General features: G+C 44.6%; 1 protein-coding gene across 4 annotated transcripts in view; it reads right to left on the bottom strand.

The window, feature by feature from the left end:
- The window catches only part of LRP1 (LDL receptor related protein 1), a 385,724-nt gene that overhangs the window by 322,879 nt on the left and 42,413 nt on the right, over positions 1–20,432 (bottom strand). For 2 of the 4 annotated variants that reach the window (XM_058173440.1, XM_058173443.1), the window contains exon 2: positions 11,490–11,615. The exons of 1 other annotated variant lie outside the window; for it this stretch is intronic. In XM_058173440.1, the coding sequence (XP_058029423.1) occupies positions 11,490–11,615 (126 nt within the window). The remainder of the gene's footprint in view (positions 1–11,489; positions 11,616–20,432) is intronic. One more of the 4 variants, XM_058173441.1, reaches the window with a different exon arrangement.

Raw genomic sequence — 20,432 nt, forward strand, 5'->3', positions numbered from 1 at the left:
TGTCATGTGCCTCATGATATCTTTGTGCAAATTACACTAAACACATACCATTATGACCTGGCTGATACAAATTACATCACTTGGATCATTTGCATGATTATGTCATAGTTTCTATTGGATGCCAAAGCCCATAAAAAATTCTCCACATAACTTGTCCTGTTACTTTCTCAAAAAAGGGGTAGAAAACTTGGTGTGGGGAAAATGGTTGGAGAACTTATAACTATTAGTGAAATACCCATGAAAAATGTTAACTATGAGTCTGCTGTGCAATTTATTTATTTTTTTGGCTCTGCATCTGGAAAAAAAATATGAAGACGCAACCTTGAAAAACTGAGCTACACAGCTAATATGAAGTCATATTGGGGGGGCAATAAGTTGACTTTGTAAAAAATATACAAATAGAATGAGATTATTGCCTTATACACTGTAAGCCGCCCTGAGTCTTCGGAGAAGGGCAGGATATAAATGTAAACAAAAACAAAAAAAAAATATGACCCCAAAATGAGCTGTGTAGTTTATTCAGTTCTATAATATTCCACAATATTTATTCCTATACAAATGAGACCTCAAATTCCAAGAAACGAGAGATAAAGAAACAGGTATTCATGCTTATCTACAATAAATTTTACTACTGGAGATAACCGAGTATATAACATATTCATTGTTGTTCTACTACAGTGTAAGTGAAGTTCTTCAAGAACTCTAAAGCTAGCTGAGGTATTTGGAATATGTTTAGGAAAAGAGTTAAGAGACAAATCACAAATAATAGATGAAAATTGGCAATAACCCTCATTATTCAACATAAAGTACAAATATTTACTTTAGCAGTTGGGAAAGAAATGGAAGGGAGGAAGGCATCACTAAAAATATTTCTATAGTTTTTTGTTTTATTTTATAGCTTTTTTTTCTTCCTTTGTACTGTGCTTCATTAACTTTCTAAACATCAGTTAAAAGCTTAAATAAATAAAGCCACAATTTCTGCATCATGAAGCCACCTTGTTCAACAACTAGCAATCCAACTTTCCAGATAAAATGGATAACAGGGCAGTATTACCCAACAGTGCTACTACTAACCATCAACCTAACATTACGTCTTCCAACATAATGTCGTCGTCAGCATAAATGATTTTTTCAACACAAATAAACCAGGTTAGTTATTAAACATAATTAACTTATCTTAGGAGTTTGAAATGGCATTACAGAACAATGATCAGAAAAAAAGATATTGACTGACATACATTCCCCAAGGTTCATAACTACAAATAAGTAACAGAGTTCCCTGACAAAGAAGTTCAGATATCTTAGTCTTGTTGCATGTAAATGTAAACGTACTGTCCTCTAACGCTAATCCCACTCCAGCTTTCTAATATATCTCCTGTAATATGATATTTTGGACTTAAGGAATCATTCAAACTAGTTTCCTCTTTGGATATCACAGAAATATTTTTTTAAGGAAACAGGAACTATGATTATTCCATCAGAAATAACTCAGTTAATCCAAGCTGCTTTAAAAGAAGACTCTGCTAATGATTAAGCATTAATACTTTGGATATGAGACTCCTCTATGCTGTCTGGAAGAAAAGAGCTCATAAAACAAGGCTTGGTTTTATTGTGCTATAGTGTTGTTTCTGAATCAAAACTATTCCATTCTTCCTTAAAAAGGTGACACGCATGGAGGAATATGGAGCAGAAATTCTCCAATTCAGCCTCCAAAGACTGTTCTACAAGAGAATGGAAGTCCTGATAAAATTGCCCTCTCTTCCACATGCATGTTTTCTCACTCTCTGTTCTACCCATCTCACCACAAAATCATTCAGTCCTCTGGATTGTCCTCATGGTTTCTACATGCTCCTCAAGGAACTTGAAGAACTGTTCTTATCATTCTTTACTTTTGGGAATGGAAGTGGCTTCAGTTTAGTCTTGACCAGGGGTGAAATGCTCCTGGTTCAGACCGGTTCGGCTGATCCAGTAGCGATGACAGCCAGTGGTTCGGAGAACCGATAGCAATGGCAGCTCAAGGTTCCGCCCACCCATCTGGTCGTCGTTATTTCCTAGTTTTAACCAGGAAGTTACCTGTTTTTTACCCTCTGCGCATGCACAGAAGAGTTTGCGCATGTGCAAAGAGTTGGTGCGTGCACATGACACTCGCTTCACTCGCACCACGGTGCATGCATAGATTTCACCCTGGTCTTGACTCCTAGCAAATTGCTGAGACAAGTCTCTGCCATTTATTTAGCAATTTTTTCAGAAGTGGTTTGAAAAAATGCCTGTCCCAAGATCACCCAGCTGGTTTTCATGCCTAAAACAGGACTAGTATTCATGGTCTCCCAGTTTTTATCCTGGTACCTTAACCACTACACCAAACTAGCTCTCTTTTTAAATCTATTTTTTTTTCCATTTCTTGAAAAATTCCGCAACTGATCTCATCCTGATCCTGATCTGTGTTTGTTTCCAGCTTTTCCTATTTTAATATTGTAGCTTTGAAAACGTCCTAGTGAAAACTCTCTATAAAGGAAGAGAGGAAAACAGGTTTATTTATTGCTTAGTATTATGTAGAGATGTAAGTCATGATTCGTCTTAGGGTTCTGACCAGTCTGAAATCATAGTTGCTTTTTGATTTAATATATGTAACAGAAATGCATACTTTCTTTGTGGTTTCCCAATTTATAACCTCCTCTTCAAACTGGACAAGGGCATTTGGGCAAGGATCTTTCCCACTCTACAGGTAGTCCTCGACTTAAAACAGTTCATTTAATGACCATCTGAAGTTACAGCGGCATTGGAAAAAAGTGACCCATGACCATTTTTCACACTTACGATTGTTGCCGCAACCCCATGGTCACATGATCAAAATTTAGATGCTTGGCAACTGATTCACATTTATGATGGTTGCCGTATCCTCGGGTCATGTGATCCCCTTTTGCAACCTTCTGATAAGCAAAGTCAATGGGGAAACCAGGTTCATTTAATAACCATGTTATTTATTTAACAACTGCAGTGATCCACTTAACAAATGTGGCAAGAAAAGTCATAAAATAACCTGACAAGATAAAGCATAATGTAAAATAAACATTATATGAGATTGTACCCTATTAGCTATATTAGAACTGTTAGTCTCAGAGAACAATTACGCTGAAGCTGCAGTGAAAGTCTGCAAATATTCACAATAAAGCAACACTAATTGTTTTCGTCTGGCAAATGTCAGTTTTTCGAGGGAAGGGCTGTAACTGTACTTTACATGCAGGGGATCTCTGGGAAAATCTCTGAGATCTTCAAATACAGTCGTAGTCCTTGATTGACGACCACAATGGAGCTGAAAATTTATGTTGCTAAGTGAGAAATTTGTCAAGTGAACTTTCCACGATCTACACAGCTTGCCCATTTGGCTTTTGGCATTTATTTATTTTTCTTTGTTTTTTCTTTAACAAGGCTTATTGTAAGATTACAGGTAGTCCTCAACTTACAACAGTTAATTTAGTGACCATTCAAAGTTACAACAGCACTGAAAAAAGTGACTTATGATCATTTTTCACACTTATGACCATTGTAGCATCCTCATGGTCACGTGATCAAAATTCACATTCTTAGCCATCGATTCGTATTTGTGGTGGTTGTAGCGTCCCGGGGTCATGTGATCCCCTTTTGCGACCTTCCGACAAGTAAAATGTAAAAACCTTAAAAAACCTTAAAAAGTAAAAACCTTCCGACCCTGTGGAACGAACTTCCCCTCGGACTTCGACAATTACCTGACCTTAGGACCTTTCGCCGCGAACTTAAAACTTATTTATTTCATATGGCTGGACTAGCCTGATTTTTATCTTTATTGGATGGGTTTTTAAAATTGTGTTATTTTACGGGGGAGTATGTTTTTTAACATTTTGGGCATTTAAATTAGTTTTTTAAGGGTTGTTTTTAATTATTGTGTGTATGTATATTTTATTTGCCTGTTCACCGCCCTGAGTCCTTCGGGAGAAGGGCGGTATACAAATTAAAAAATTATTATTATTATTATTATTATTATTATTATTATTATTATTATTATTATTATTATTATTATTATTATTATTATTATTATTATTATTAAAATCAATGGGAAGTCAGATTCACTTAACGATTTTGTTACTCACTTAACAACTGCAGTGATTCACTTGCAGTGGTTCACTTAACAACTGTGGCAAGAAGGATCGTAAAATGGGACACAATTCACTTAACTGTCTCACTTAGCAACAGAAATGTTGGGCTCAATTGTGGTTGTAAGTTAAGGGCTACCTGTTGTATTGCAATAAACAGAGCAAGATCCATAGGGCTGTCCCTAGCAGCTTGATTTTCAACACTCAGGCCAGAAAGAGGGATCTGGGAGCCCATCTGGGCAACCTATTTCCATTGAGATTATTGTATCACTTTGATTAAATCCAGCATGGGAATCAAAATTATGTTCCATGCTGCTCAGCATCCAGTCCCGCTCAGCTGAGTAATAGCATTTCTTCTTTGCATCAGGCTAAGTCATCACCTCTCTGGTGTGCTCCTTCAATTTAAAAAAAAAAACCAACAACAACTGAGGAAAAAATTATGCCAGAAGTACGGAATTAGGAATTTCATTATGCCTGGCTTTGCGCCAACCAGCAAGAGCAAATATCACACAGAAAGCTCAAACTGATCACATGGGGGGGGGAAATAGACTGCGCTTAAAATATGCAGCAGAACACAAAGACTAATCTAGATTTATTCTACTCAGGAGAAGAGAGAAAGGTGAACGAGAAAAGAAATTGTCTCTCATACCAAAGAATGCCACTGTAATTTCCAAAAACTGTTCAGCTGGTGGCAAGGGGCTGTAATTTATCTGATGTTGATACGATTCCCATTGCATCTGGGACTGAGATCTCTAGGCAGTACCACAATATAAACTGCTTAAAGCAGTAATAATAAATCCTACCAAAGCAATAATGAAAAAGTTGTGGAGGACAGAACAAAGTTGGACAGGAAAGCTGATCTCTGTGTAGCTACATCTCGAGAGAAGGGAGTCAGCGCAACAGAAAAGTACTCCTAAAGACTCCTTCCCAACAAAATGTCTTCCAGATGTTTCAAAATGCCACACCCCTAATTCCCAGGAACCATGGTCATTGCACATGCTGGCTGGGAATTAATGTGAGCTGTAGTCCAGCACATCAGGCTGGAGTGCTTCACCAGTCTTCACAATAAAAAGAGAAAGAGAGAGAGAGAGAACCAGGAAAGTCATTCACGTAACATATTATGCCACCGTGCTGCAGTTTCTTCTTCTTTAGTGTAGCACAGGGGTGTGAAACTCAAGGCCTGCAGGCTGGATCCAGCCTGCAGGGTGCTTAGATCTGTCCTGCGGGGCCACACTGGAAATGGAAACAGACCAGCCCACAGTGCATCTGCCAGCGAAAACGGAGCTCGCACAGCCCTCCCAAGCTCTGTTTTCCCTTAGAGGGTTGCAGGAGGCCATCGCAGCCAGAAATGGAGGTCAGGAGCCCATTTTCGCTGGCAGAACGCTCAGGCCGCCACAGGCGCCCCTGACACGAGTGACATCCAGCTGGCCACCCCTCCCCCGAGGTCAAACACAACCCTGATGTGGCCCTCAATGAAATCGAATTTGACACCCCTTGTATAGTGTAATACATAAAATCAGTCACTGTAGCTTTTAAGCTATAGCGTACTGGGAAAAATGAACCGGCTGTGATAAACCACCACTAAACAAACCATGGCTTAGCTCATGTGAACTAGACAGAGACCCAATAGGCAACATCTGCAGAATGGTTACCACCTTTAAAGCGCTCCATGGCATAGGACCGGGTTATTTACGGGACCGCCTGCTGCTACCAATTGTCTCCCATCGACCTGTGCGCTCCCACAGGGAGGGTCTCCTCAGGGTGCCATCGGTCAGACAATGTCGTCTGGCGACCCCCAGGGGGAGGGCCTTCTCCGTGGGGGCTCCTGCCCTCTGGAAAGAGCTGTCTCTAGGGATACGTCAACTCCCTGACCTCCGGACCTTCCGACGCGAGCTAACGATATTTTTGTTTCATTGCGCAGGGCTGGCTTAATATAGTTTTAATGGGGGTTTTTTACTAGAGTTTTTAGTTTCTTAGCCAAATTGAATTAGTTTTTAAAAAAATGTTTTTAATTTTTGTGATTCTTGTTTTACTTGGCTGTAAACCGCCCTGAGTCCTTCGGGAGAAGGGCAGTATATAAATTAAAATAATAAATAAATAAAATTCTTCCATAATATAAAGGAAGTCTGACATCAAATGTCCTATTCGATTGGATGTCAACATTTAAAAAAAACAACCCTTCTTAACCTCTCATAGTCATTCTTGAACTTGGTACATCATATTAAGCTTCATAGCCACATCCCTTTCAATCTCCCTTTATCCAAGAATAAGCAGTGAGAGACTCATTCTTATGAAGCAGCTGAAGCAGAATTGAGGCAATTCAAATGCCAGGGCTTGAGCCTAGGGTAAAATTAGGGGGCCTGTGTAAACAGGCTAGCAAGATACAAAAGACCAGGCTGCCATCAAACTGAAAAATCCCACAACACATTACATAATGCTGGGATTTGTTGCCATTGTTAAGTCAGATTTTGTCCCATCCGCTATCCAACCCTCACAATAAAATGAAGTGGATCTCTTGGCTCTGACTCAGTTGTGCAGAGGGAGAAGAGGGGACTGGACTACATACCAGCGAAAGAATAGTCTTTGTATCTGCGGGCTTCACTTAGTAATCTTGGAAATGATGATTACAAGCATGAAGAAAATGGGCGCAGGCTTAGGGGCATACATTTTGAGCTCATACCAGATGTGATGCTCAAGCACAATCTACCGGAGTGGAGGTCAGAATACTCTGCACAGCTCTACACAGCTTGAAGCAAATCAAGAGTGTGTTGCTCTGGAAACCCACAGCAGCCTTCAGGACAGGCCTTGCTCAGGGGCCCTGATCTAAAACAAAACGAGGTTAAAGAGATATGCCAACTCCCCATTCCACAGCCTCCCGGATGGACAAGTAAGGAGTAGATTGCTCCTCAGGGAAATAAAAGGAGGAAATCTTAAGTTTTACTCTTCATCATATGACCTCGCACCAAAATAACAGTTTCACTGCAGATTTTCCGCTTGGCACAAAAACAAAGATAATTAATACACGTAGGATAAGTAGAGAAAAAAGAAACCCAATCCACAGGGCTTTTTTGTATCTTATGTTTTACATAAAAACGAAACTAAAATGTTTTAGAACATGCAGGTTAGTCTTATCAGGTAGATAACGTGTCGTTTATTCTTCCTCCTCTCTTGCTATTCCTTCCCTGAGTTGAAAACAAACAGCAAGAGAGACTGACATTGACAGCTTACTCACCATTCATTTGTAACTGTGGTTTGCTGAAGAGGCCCCCAACTTATCAATTACAAGACAGTAGCAGATTTATACAACAATCCTAGCCAAGCAATAAGCATCATGACTTTGCCCAATGTCTGAACTCAGCATCTGACTGAGAACAGAGTTCATTACAACTCTGATTACAACTTGCCCAAAGGGAATTACAATGAGTGAAGTGCACAATAATAATTTTACCTTCTCAACAATATATGATAAAAAGGCTGTGGATTCACGGCATGTCACTATTCTTCTTTATAAAGATTAAGAGAATTCGCTATCAAGGCTGAAGAGAAAAATTAGCCGATGTATGGAACTATCCAATTCCATTCATGTTTTCAAAAAAACTAAAATTCAAATGTTGTTGTTGTTGTTGTTATTATTATTATTATTATTATTAATTCAATTTTTATACCGCCCTTCTCCCGAAGGACTCAGGGCGGTGTACAGCCAAAATAAAATAAAACAATACAAAAAATATACAATTTAAAATACAAATTAAAAAACTTATTATAAAGGTGGCCTGAAAACTTTAAAAATATATAAAACTAAAAACCCCATTTAAAATTAATTATAAATTTAAAACCAATAAAATTTAGGCCAGCCCCACGCGAATAAATAGATGTGTTTTCAATTCGTGGCGGAAGGTCCGAAGGTCAGGTATTTGGCGTAAACCCGGGGGAAGTTCGTTCCAGAGGGTGGGAGCCCCCACAGAGAAAGATCTTCCCCTGGGGGCCGCCAGCTGACATTGCACCCTGAGAAGTCCCTCTCTGTGAGAGCGCACGGGTCGGTGGGAGGCATGAGGTAACAGCAGGTGGTCCCGTAAGTACCCAGGCCCTAAGCCATGGAGCGCTTTAAAGGTTGTAACCAAAACCTTAAAGTGCACCCGAAAGGCCACAGGCAGCCAGTGCAGTCTGCGCAGGAGCAGTGTTACACGGGAGCTACGCGGAGCTTCCTCTATCACCTGCGCAGCTGCATTCTGGACTAACTGAAGCCTCCGGGTGCACCTCAAGGGGAGCCCCATGTAGAGAGCATTACAATAATCCAAGCGAGAGGTAACGAGCGCATGAGTGACTGTGCACAAGGCATCCCGATCAAGGAAGGGGCGCAATTGCCGAACCAGGCGAACCTGGTGGAAGGCCCTCCTGGAGACGGCCGTCAAATGATCTTCAAATGACAGCCGTTCATCCAGGAGAACACCTAAGTTGCGCACCCTATCCTTTGGGGCCAATAACTCGCCTCCAACAGTCAGCTGCGGCTGCAGCTGACTGAATCAGGGTGCTGGCATCCACAGCCACTCCGTATTGGAGGGATTAAGCTTGAGCCTCTTTCTCCCCATCCAGACCCGTACGGCTTCCAAACACCGGGACAGCACTTCAACAGCTTCATTGGGGTGGCCCGGGGTGGAAAAGTACAGCTGAGTATCATCAGCGTACAGCTGGTATCTCATCCCAAAGCCACTGATGATCTCACCCAACGGCTTCATATAGATGTTGAACAGAAGGGGCGAGAGAATCGACCCCTGCAGCACCCCACAAGTGAGGCACCTCGCGGCTGACTTCTGCCCCCCCCCCCCGTCAACGTCTGCGACCGGTCGGAGAGATAGGAGGAGAACCACCGATACACGGTGCCTCCCACTCCCAATCCCCCCAACCAGCGCAGCAAGATACCATGGTCGATGGTATCAGAGGAATAACCCCTGTCCCTGGCCCTCCAGAGATCATCCACCAACGCGACCAAAGCTGTCTCTGTGCTGTATCTGGGTCGGATTTTCCATCAACCTTCTTCAACCTTCAAGCTGCTGAGACTACAACTCCCACAATTCTCAGAGACCATGACTTTGTCTTGTGGGAGAATTTTGGGAGTTCTTATTCCAGCACATCTGGAAAATATCAAGGGAAGGGAGGATTGGATTACTATAAATTAAGAAAAAGGGAACATTCAGATGCAATCTGAGATCAAGTTGGACACTGGCACCTGCAAAAAATCATTTCATATTACGGAGGGAAACATTACATATAATAATATTATAGACCAACAACCACAACTGAAATTAGAAGAAGATTGTAAATGAAACCAGGGGAGACGTTTATTAAAAATCAATGTGGTTGAAGCCAAAAAAAATCCATTTCTTTTTAAGGGATATAAAATACCCTAGAATGTTTCTAAATGTTGGCTCTAATCAATCTTCGGCTCTGCTATCCAAAAGAGAGACTGAAAAAGCCCTAGAACCTGGAACAACTCTTTCATTTACAAACTAAATAAACCCAGACTCAGCCTTTTTAAAAGCTCGGCCACTGTGTTCCAACCCTGCCAGCTTTTGGCAGCAGCAAAGCGAGGAAATGGTAGGCATTTCTGATTAATAAAGCTCTCACACAGAGATGCCTTGCATCCAGAGCTGATGGAAAACAACATCTAAATGCTCCAAGGGCAGGAAGGGGAAAAGCTCTCGACCAATGAAATTGCAGATTCAGCAGGGGATCAGTCTCAGGCTAGGCCTATCCAATCTGGGGTGCAGAACTCCAGATGAGCACTATACAGTGGTGCTGACCTCTGACTTAGCATCTCTCCCCTTCCAAAATCCATGTGGCTTTCACCCTAGTAGTGTTCCAGAAGTCTTTAAACCCCAGCTCCTCTGCCAGGCTCTGGAATAGGATTGCTCTTGAGCTGTTCCCAGGTGTCCTTTGTGTAATTTGTTTTGTCCAGACATAGTTTCTTCTATTGCCACTTTTTATTATTATTATTATTATTATTGTTGTTGTTGTTGTTGTTGTTGTTGTTGTTGTTGTTATTATTATAATATTTACACAAAATGACAGTGTACACAGCAAATGAGATAACTATGCTGGATTTCGTATCACAGATCACCACTCAAACACTTCCTAAGCGTTTAGGACTGCGCAATGTATCGGCGAATTATACGAGCAGATCCCAGTAAGGAGGCCTTCTGCAGCTGACCAATGGTGATCTTGTCAGCACCAATTGCTTTTAAATGCTTTCCTAGGTCTTTAGGCAAAGCTCCCAGTGTGCCAAGTACCACTAGAACTACCTGCACTGGTTTACCCCAATTATTATTATTATTATTATTATTATTATTATTATTATTATTATTATTATTATTATTATTATTATCATCATCATCATCATCATCATCATCATCATCTCTTTTATTCATTAAACATGAAACTTGGTCAACTGAACATTTAAAAATGGGTCACAAATACTATTGACTGGTGCTAATGGTTGATACGGGTTGCTGCCAGCATCCTAGGAATCAACCAAGTAACTTCTTAAAATATATGATGTTCCGATTAGCATAATTTTTTGCAGTTCCGCTGGTGTTATTGCAGGAAGCTGCAATTTCTTGATGTATTTTGTAATTATTGTTGCTGTTGCTGCAATTATTGTAATAATAATAACTATTGTAATTATTACTGTTGTTGTTATTCTTTTAGAATATAAATCCATTCAGAGACGTTCTAGTGTGTGACGATCTTAAAACTAACACATTTTAAAAGGACATCAAAGAGACAGGGTGCCTTTTTTTTGTGGCTTTCCAGTGATCACCCACATTTTGGCAACCCATCCACATCTTGTAGCACCTTTTTAAGTCTTATTCCATGGGATCATTTCTGTGAGTCAGAGAAGCAACCAGATGCCTGTGAGTTAAGCCTGTTTTTTTAACTTATTAAAAAAAAATGTCTTTGCAGTTCAACATGGTCCCTATCCTAAATCAAGATTGTTGTTTAAATCATACATTCACTAGTAAGCTGATGCCGAATACAATCCTATAATAATCAGCTCGCACAAAGGGGGAAAAAAGAAGACTCAAGGCTATTCGCCCTGTAAAACCACCAAGCAATTGGGAAGAGCAACAGACAATGGCATTCTCAAATATCCCCACCACCCCCTGCATGCAACAAAGTCAAGTAAAAGCCCCCCCTCACCCTCACCAAAAGAGCAACACAGAAAGGCAGTCTTGTGGTTCATGGGTCATCTACCACCGAACTGAGAGACAAGAGACAGAAAGAGAATACAATTGGCGGTCATCCCACTCTTTTTGACAATAACTGGCCATCTGTGAAAAAAAGGTTGGTGTTTTTTCCTACCAAAAGACTGGTCCTTCAGCCGGTTCCAAGCGTTCGGGTCTCTCACTTTGGGCGGTGTAGGTCTAGGCTGCAGCACCCACTCCGCACGTGGGGAATTGGGAGGTTTCACTTTGATTGAGTCTTCTACTGAAGAAATAATAGAGTCATTTTTTTTCCCCCTTCTGGTACTTTTTCCCCAAATCCCATTTAAATCTTTCCCACCATTTTTTTTTCCTCATTAAAAAAATGTTCGGTAAAAAATTATTTCAACAAAGCTGAAGTATGTCAGGGATAAGGAATAATATAACACTATTGAGAGAAAACAGTAATGAAAATGAGATAGAAGAGCATCATAGGATATGGCATTCTTAAGAAGGTAAGTAACTTGTTTCCAAACTTCTCAAGGTTACATATTGTACACAGGGGAGTTTTCAGTTTTGATTACATTAGTGAGAGTAAATAAGCATCAAGTTAAAGAAGTAGTTTGTTTGCTTCAAGGAATTCTTTGCCCATGAAGAATAATTAGAACACTCAGAACCAAACAGACATGCATGTACAGGTAGTTCTTAACTTGGGATCAACAACTGGAGCCAGAATTTCTGTTGTTAAGTTGGACCAAGTTGTATTGCAATTTTCACATCAGTCACTAAGAAAATCACTATAAATGTTAAGCAAATCCAGTTCCCCCAATGAATGCTTTTTTGCAGGAAATTAGCAAAAAAGGCTGTCAATTGCAAGCACAAGACGCTGCAACCAGTTGCAAATGCAAGCTGGTTGCCAAACGCACCAATTTCAATCATGTAACTGATGTGTGTTTGAGAGGGGGGAAGAGGGGGAGAGAGAGAGAAATATAGTTTTAAGTGCGAGTACAGGTCGTAAGTCAAGTCTCTCTTTCCAAGAAGTCATAACTCTGAATCATCATGAAAGGAATGGTCATACGACAATTGCAATCACATGACAAGACGCTGCAACCAGTTGCAAATGCAAGCTGGTTGCCAAACGCACCAATTGCAATCATGTAACTGATGTGTGTTTGAGAGGGGGGAAGAGGGGGAGAGAGAGAGAAATATAGTTTTGAGTGCGAGTACGGGTCATAAGTCAAGTCTCTTTTTCCAAGAAGTCATAACTTTGAATCATCATGAAAGGAATGGTCATACATAAAGGACTACCTGTATTTTGTTAATTGTGCAGATACATGTGACTCCATACATTTGTTTGTTTATTTATCAAACTAATATAGCCGTTCATGTCACTAAAAGCGACTCTATATTGGCTGTGATAGCATATTAATCTGAATAACAAATCAGGTCAATAACATTATTGCCTAATGCATTGTACTAACACAGCCCATTGGATCAGTTGGGTTGTATAAACTATGATTAAGATGTTGACGTATAAACAAATCCTGCAGATATCTGCCACATACTTGCACATAAGTAACTATAGGCAAAGGCAGCCAGTCTGCGCCTAATTTTTTTCATTTTAGAAGATACGCATTCCTCATTCTTTTATAACTAACTGTTCCTATCAATATTTTTTCTCCCATGCATAGCTATGAAATAGGCAGCAGACCTACTCCCCTGTACAGGAGTTCTTTAGGAGGCTCCCTTTAAAGGAGGCTTTCCGGATCACAAAAATAGCATCTGCTTTAGAATGGCACAAGGAGGCCTCTGTAGAAAGGCCATACTCAAATTGGCTATGTCAAGCTGCAGAAAGTTGAGTGCCAATAGACCCTGGAGCTACTGAGGGGCTGGGTGGGGAGCAGGCCTAAGTTATCCAGGACTGCAGCAGCTTCATGGTCACTGGTTGGCCCTAGAGCCAGCTAAGGTCTCCTGCAGATGGCTGGGTGGGAAGTTCCCCCTCGTCCCCTCTGCTTGCAATCTTCACTGGCGGCTTCCCCACTGCCTTTCTGGGGAAGCCAGCAGAGAAGATTGCAAATGATGATCCCAGGACACTTTGCAACCTGCAAGCACCTGAAATGCAATCACGTGATCATGGAAGGGTGGTGGTACTATATTTTACAAAGGCCGAAAATGCTTTATGGGCCATATAACACCCTTTCCGAGCCATTGTTAACTGAGAATGATCATTAAATGACTGGTTGCAAGACAAGGACTACCTGTACGAGTGGGAGAGATTGCAGAAAAATGGGGTTCACTTGTTATCTCTTTTGCCGTTTGAAGCAGATTTTTTTCCCTGTTCATAATTACTTTTTTTTTTCCTGATCTTTTTTACTTTCCCCCAAGCTTTTACATCTTCCCCAAATACTATAGGCCCGTTATGATTGGTTATTACTGATGCCTGTATCCTCAAAATTATGACAGAACATGCTGCTATCTCATTCTTAGCTCGCAAAAAAATTCCCCTTCCTTTGTTAATAAAGCATTTTACCCTTTAACATTTCATTTATGCAATATTAACTTTTTTAACAAAACTGACGAGTAAAATTAACTTACAAGAAGTTTTTTAACACATCCCAATGCAAAGAAACAAAAAAAAAGCAAAAAACCAACCAGCCAGCTGAAAGAAAAACATGAGCAAACCAAAAAGCTGTTCCATAAACAAAAATGATGCATGAGGGGAGGGGAGGGAAGAAACTTCAATTTTGTTCCAGAAACCCATTTAGCTTCTATTAAAAAACAGAGCAAGGGAGACAGAGTGTGTCATTTGGCACCGTGAAACATCCCATCCATTCAGAACTGGTAAAGCAACGATTAAATAGAGATCTGGTTATGTCTGGTCTGGAACACAAAAAGTCAGACATTACCCTATTCGTCTTGGCATTCACACCAGAGCTATTCTGCTAGGAGACCAAATTACCTGCTTCCCCAAAACAGAATGAGACAGAACTTGAGTTTAGTGCTTCAGAGTTTATTTACGGCCTTTTTTTAAAGTTAGCATTGATTTTTCTATTATAAATTTCAAGCGGGGCATTTTCATGCAGTGAGTTGAAAGCTCTAGGCAGGAATCGGTGTGATCGTAAAGGACTCGGCTTCCATTTTAAAGAAACTATTTAAAACAGACAGTCTAACACAACCTAATGCCTTCCAGATGTTTTGGAAATCCTCCATCCCAGCCAGGGTAGCTTGATGGCAAGGAATATTTGGGAAAGAAGCAGAGGCTATCAGGTTGGTTATCACTGTCCAAAAATTATCTTTGGAGGGGATAAATGAAGGGGAAGTTAGAAGTACCATTAGAAATTCTGGGAGTTTATTTATTGCTTTTATATCATGCCTTTGCTCAAGAGGGGGAAAAGTGTCTCCCCTTATGTTATTCTCTCATTTAAGCTGAACGAGGAGACAGTAACTGACTCAAAATTACTGAAAATACTATATATTCAAGTGGGGACTTGAATCTGGACATTCCACGGCCAAATCCAAAACTTTAGCTTAAACTACCTTACTGCCTGATTGAGGAAAACTAAAATAGAACTTTGGGTGTTGTTGTTTTTTTAAAGAAAATTAGTTGGAAGAAATGGAGTCCAAAGATTACACACATACTTGCTGTTTCCTATAGCTATGCAGAAATCATAGCACTGTAAAGCATGACTCAGAAGTTTGACTGAGATGGAACATAGCAGAGATATAAATGGATAATTACTGTGTCACAAGTGACTCAAGTAGTTGTTGAACAGAGCAGAAGAAGTGGTAAATGTTTTACTTAGTATAAAGTACTAAGTACTATAATTAAAAGCAGAATGCTAGTTCAGAAGAATAGCACATTCTTTACATGCAGAAGGTCCAAATCTTGATATCCACTATCCAATCCCTATATGAAATCATGGAGAACTACTGCCAATCAAAATAGACAATGATCCAGTTCAGAGGTTGGGTTTCACAGTCTTTGCATTTGTGATGCTTAAACCATGTTTTTGTAACTACAATCTGTGGACCATGCTAGAATCGATTGGTTTCTCACTACTACTGCGCATGTCCAAGATGGCGGCCGCACCGCTGAACAGCTGATGCGGCGACGGGCCTATTTCGGGCCAGACCGGGTGGGGGTCCTTGACAGCTTGGACCCCGCCCGGTAGGTGAGAGTCCGGGAGTCAGAGGCTGGGCAAATTGAGGCGGGCGTCTCGGGTTCCCTTGGGAGGAGTCCCGAGCGCTCTCCTCCGGCGGCGCGGCCGACGATGGCGGCGGCGGTGACGGCGGCGGCCCGGCCTTTTCCAGCGGCCGGGCCTTTTCCAACAGCGGCAGCGGCAGCGGTCCGGCCCGCTCCAGGCCGGGCGGCAGCGGCCTGGCTGGGCGGCAGTGGCCGGGCTTTTCCAGCGGCGGCGGCGGTGGCGGCGGCCGGTTTTTCCGGCGGCTTTCCGGCGGCGGTGGTCGGCGGCCTGGCTTGGCCCTGCTTTGGGAGGGGCCTAGAGCCTCTCTCCCCTTTGTCCCCCCTTGTCTGCGGTGCCGGTGTGGGAGCAGCCTGGCCCTTATCCAACGGTGGCGGCGGCGGCCGAGTCTTTCGGTGGCGGCGGCCTGGCCTGAGGCTCTTTCCCCGGCAGCGGAAGAGTCGGTGTCGGTGTCGGTGTCGGTGTCGGTGACGGCGGCCTGGCTGGACCGGCTTGGCCAGGGCCTAGCCTGTTGGTGGTTGACTGGGTTCGGCGATTCGTGGCATGACCCAGCAAACCTGGCGGGTGAGTGGCCTATTCCAGCTGGAGGCCAGGCTTAGCGGCCACAAAGAGGCCCGATGGTCGCCTTCTTTGTCATCTTGAAGGCTGTCCACGGGTCCAGGGGACGCCCTCGCTACCACCTGGAGGACGTCTATAGACCGTCAGTGGGGGCTTTTTGAGTCCTTTGCCCCCCCCCGGACTTTTTGGAGAGAGATGCCTCGTCGGTGGAGCAGCTTGGCCCACTAGGCGCGTGTTTCGTCCTCTTTGTCAACTTGAAGGACGATCACGGGCCATGTAGGCATCTTTGAGGATGCCCATGGGCTGGCTGCAAGGGGATCGTTTGAAGACCTTTGGTCCCCAGTGGGGGAATTGAGGATGGTCCTGGACAATCCTAGCTTGACTATTGTAGGACTATATCCTCTCCCCCCCCCCTTTGTGCCCATAGACCACCCCTCGGGACTGGAGAAGAGGGGTTGGAGCTCTGACTTAATCATGGCGGTTTGTTCATCTACCGCCCAAGACCTATATCCCGTCTGTCTTCTACTCGGAACTCCTGGTGCGTCAACTTCCATCTTGACAGGTCCAGGATGGGTCCGTTTGCCGGACTTTTATCATGCGGACATTTACAGCGGCTGACCTTCTTGCCCTGCGAGATTCCCCTCTCTCATGGTCTGGCCTCCACATTATCGAGGGTCCATCTTGAGGACGGGTTTTGGAACCCCGAGATGGCATGCCAAAATAGGAGACTCAGGGATTTTAATTAATTATTTTAATAGGGTTTTAAAGGGAATTTTAATGGGAATTTTAAGGGGGTAGGAACTGACGGGTTTGGGTTGGAGGAGGTAGTGTTGGGTGGGGTGGGAGGTTAGGGTGGGTGAGGGGTAGCCCGTCGGGAAGGAAACCAGTTCCAGCGCATGCTCGTGGCGACTATCAAATGGGTTCGGAGGTTATGGGGGGGGAGTGTGTTCCTTTGTGTGAGGGTGAGTCTATTTGCACGGTAAGTGGGAGGGGCAGATATGGCGGAAGGGGGGGATCGTATCAACATAGGGGGTCACGCGTTCGATGTTTACAGGCGATCGCGTGCCCCGATCCCCCTGACTTTTCCCGTTCCCCGGATGGTCAAGACCCTCAGAGCCTGGGCCTGCGTCTGATGTTATGCAACGCACGGTCCGTGGCCAATAAGGCCCCCCTAATACATGATCTGATTCAGGGGTGCGCGGATATTATAGGCGCACGGAGACCTGGTTGGGCACTGAAGGTGTGCCCTGGTCGAGATGTGCCCACCGGGTTTCCGTGCATTCCATCAGCCGAGGCCCAGGGTAGGGGTGGAGGGTGGCGGTTGCTATTAAAGAGAGTCTAGAGCCGAGGAGACCACTGTACCTCAGATCGCGGTGTGAATCCTCTTTGTGAGGTGGGGTCATAGATGTCAGATGGGCTTGCTGGTGGCGTACCTGGCTCCTTGCTGCGTGACAGCTGCCCTGCCCGAGCTCCTGGAGGTGCTTGCCGGGTGGCAGTGGAGACCCCAGACTGTTAGTCATGGGGACTTTAACTGCCATCTGCCGCTCGTCATCGACGGTAGCTCGGGAGTTCTTGGCCTCCATGACGGCCTTGGACCTGACTCAAGTAGTGGATGGCCCCACTCACATCGGGGAGGCACACTGGACCTGATTTTGTCTCTGGTCAGTGGTTGAGAGATCTGGACTTAAAGGAAATAGTCATTGAACCTTTGTCATGGTCAGATCACTCTCTCCTTCGCCTGGACTTTCTGACCGCTACCCAACACCGCAGGGAGACGGAACCATTACGATGGTACCGTCCCAGGCGCCTGATGGACCCAGAGAGGTTTCGGACGGAGCTTGGGCCACTTCCTGAGGGTCTGGCTCACGGCACGGCAGAGGAACTAGCTGCAGCCTGGGAGCGGGCTGCGGCCGGGCCTTAGACCGTGTCGTGCCTTTGCGGCCTCTGACCCGGCGCAGATCCCAACCGGCTCCTTGGTTCTCCGAGGAGCGGAGGGGGATGAAACGCCGGAGAAGACGCCTAGAGAGTTCCTGGAGGTCCAGCCGTTCAGAGGCTGATCGGACACTAGTTAGATCCTATACTAGGACCTACCTAGTGGCACTGAGGGAAGCGAGGCGTTCTCGCCTCCTCCCTCATTGCGCCGGCAGATAACCGCCCAGCTGCCCTGTTCGGGTGACCCGCTCCCTCCTTCACCAGGGGAGCGGGATGACCCGCTATGGGACGTGCTGAGGAGTTTAACGGTTATCTATACGATAAAATCGTTCAGCTTAGGGACGGTCTGGACCAAAATTGTGGCGATTCAGGCGGGGTATCTGAGGCGGTCTTGGTGATGTTGTTTGGGATGAGTTTGACCCTGTGACTCCCGAGGACATGGACAGGTTGCTGGGTAGATTGAATGCCACCACGTGTTTACTGGACCCGTGCCCCTCCTGGCTGGTGCTGGCCACTCAGGAGGTGACACGAGGCTGGCTCCAGGGGCTTACGAGTGCTTCGTTGTTGGAGGGAGTCTTTCCGGCCGCCTTGAAAGAGGCGGTGGTGAGGCCCCTCCTCAAGAAGCCTTCCCTGGACCCGGCTGTTTTGGGTAACTATCGTCCGGTCTCCAACCTTCGCTTCGCGGCGAAGGTTGTAGAGAGTATGGTGGCATATCAGTTTCCCCTGCACCTGGAGGAAACTGTCTATCTGGACCCGTTCCAGTCCGGCTTCCGATCCGGTTACAGCACTGAGACGGCTTTGGTCGCGTTGGTGGATGATCTCTGGAGGGCCAGGGATAGGGGTTATTCCTCTGCCCTGGTCCTATTAGACCTCTCAGCGGCTTTCGATACCATCGACCATGGTATCCTGCTGCGCCGGTTGGGAGGATTGGGAGTGGGAGGCACCGTTTATCGGTGGTTCTCCTCCTATCTCTCCGACCGGTCGCAGACGGTGTTGACGGGGGGGCAGAGGTCGACCCCGCGGCGCCTCACTTGTGGGGTGCCGCAGGGCCGATTCTCTCGCCTTCTGTTCAACATCTATATGAAGCCGCTGGGTGAGATCATCAGTGGCTTCGTGTGAGGTACCAGCTGTACGCTGATGACACCCAGCTGTACTTTTCCACACCGGCCACCCCAATGAAGCTATCAAGTGCTGTCCCGGTGTTTAGAAGCCGACGGGTCTGGATGGGGAGAAACAGGCTCAAGCTCAATCCCTCCAAGACGGAGTGGCTGTGGATGCCGGCATCCCGGTACAGTCAGCTGAGTCCGCGGCTGACTGTCGGGAGCGAGTCATTGGCCCCGATGGAGAGGGTGCGCAATTTGGGCGTTCTCCTGGATGCACGGCTGCCTTTGAAGATCATTTGACGGCCGTCTCCAGGAGAGCTTTCCACCAGGTTCGCCTGGTGCGCCAGTTGCGCCCCTTTCTAGACCGAGATGCCTTGTGCACAGTCACCACGCCTTGTGACGCCTCGCCTGACTACTGCAATGCTCTCTACATGGGGCTCCCTTGAAGGGCATCCGAGGCTGCAGTTGGTCCAGAATGCAGCTGCGCTGGTGATAGAGGGAGCCCTCGTGGCTCCTGAGTGACACCTATCCTGCAGGCTGCACTGGCTACCTGTGGCCTTCCGGTGCGCTTCAAGGTATTGGTGAACGCCTTTAAAGCGCCCATGGCATAGGGCCGGGTTACTTACGGGACCGCCTGCTGCTACCGAATACCTCTCACCGACCGTGCGCTCTCACAGAGAGGGACTCGGGTGCCGTCGGCGCGACAGTGTCGTCTGGCGACACCCAGGAAGGGCCTTCTCTGTGGGGGCTCCGCCCTCTGGAACGAACTCCCCAGGACTTCGTCAACTTCCGGACCTCCGAACCTTTCGCATGAGCTCAAAACTCACTTATTTATTTGCGCTGGACTGGGTTAGCTTTTTATGGGTTTTTAATTGGGTTTTATCGATGGGTTTTTAATGGGTTTTTAATGGGTTTTATTATTTGCTAAATTTTAATTGCGGCCAAATTGAATAAGTTTTTTAGTGGTATTTTAATAGTATTTATTTTGTAATAGGAATGTTTATTTTATCTGGCTGTAAACCGCCCTGAGTCCTTCGGGAGAAGGGCGGTATAAAAATTTAAATAATAAATAAATAAATAAATAAATAAATAAATATACTAAGTGATAGCTAAGCCCCAATCAAACAAACCACATTACACAGTTTGTGGGAACCAGGCCAAGTTAAATAGCAATAACAATAGCACTTAAATTTATATACCACTTCACAGTGCTTTTACAGCCCTCTCTGAGCGGTTACAGAGTCAACCTATTGTCCCCAACAATCTGGGTCCTCATTTTACCAACCTCGGAAGGATGCAAGGTTGAGT

This window comes from Ahaetulla prasina, chromosome 2 (assembly GCF_028640845.1).
Source record: "Ahaetulla prasina isolate Xishuangbanna chromosome 2, ASM2864084v1, whole genome shotgun sequence".
In the NCBI taxonomy this organism is placed as follows: domain Eukaryota; kingdom Metazoa; phylum Chordata; class Lepidosauria; order Squamata; family Colubridae; genus Ahaetulla; species Ahaetulla prasina.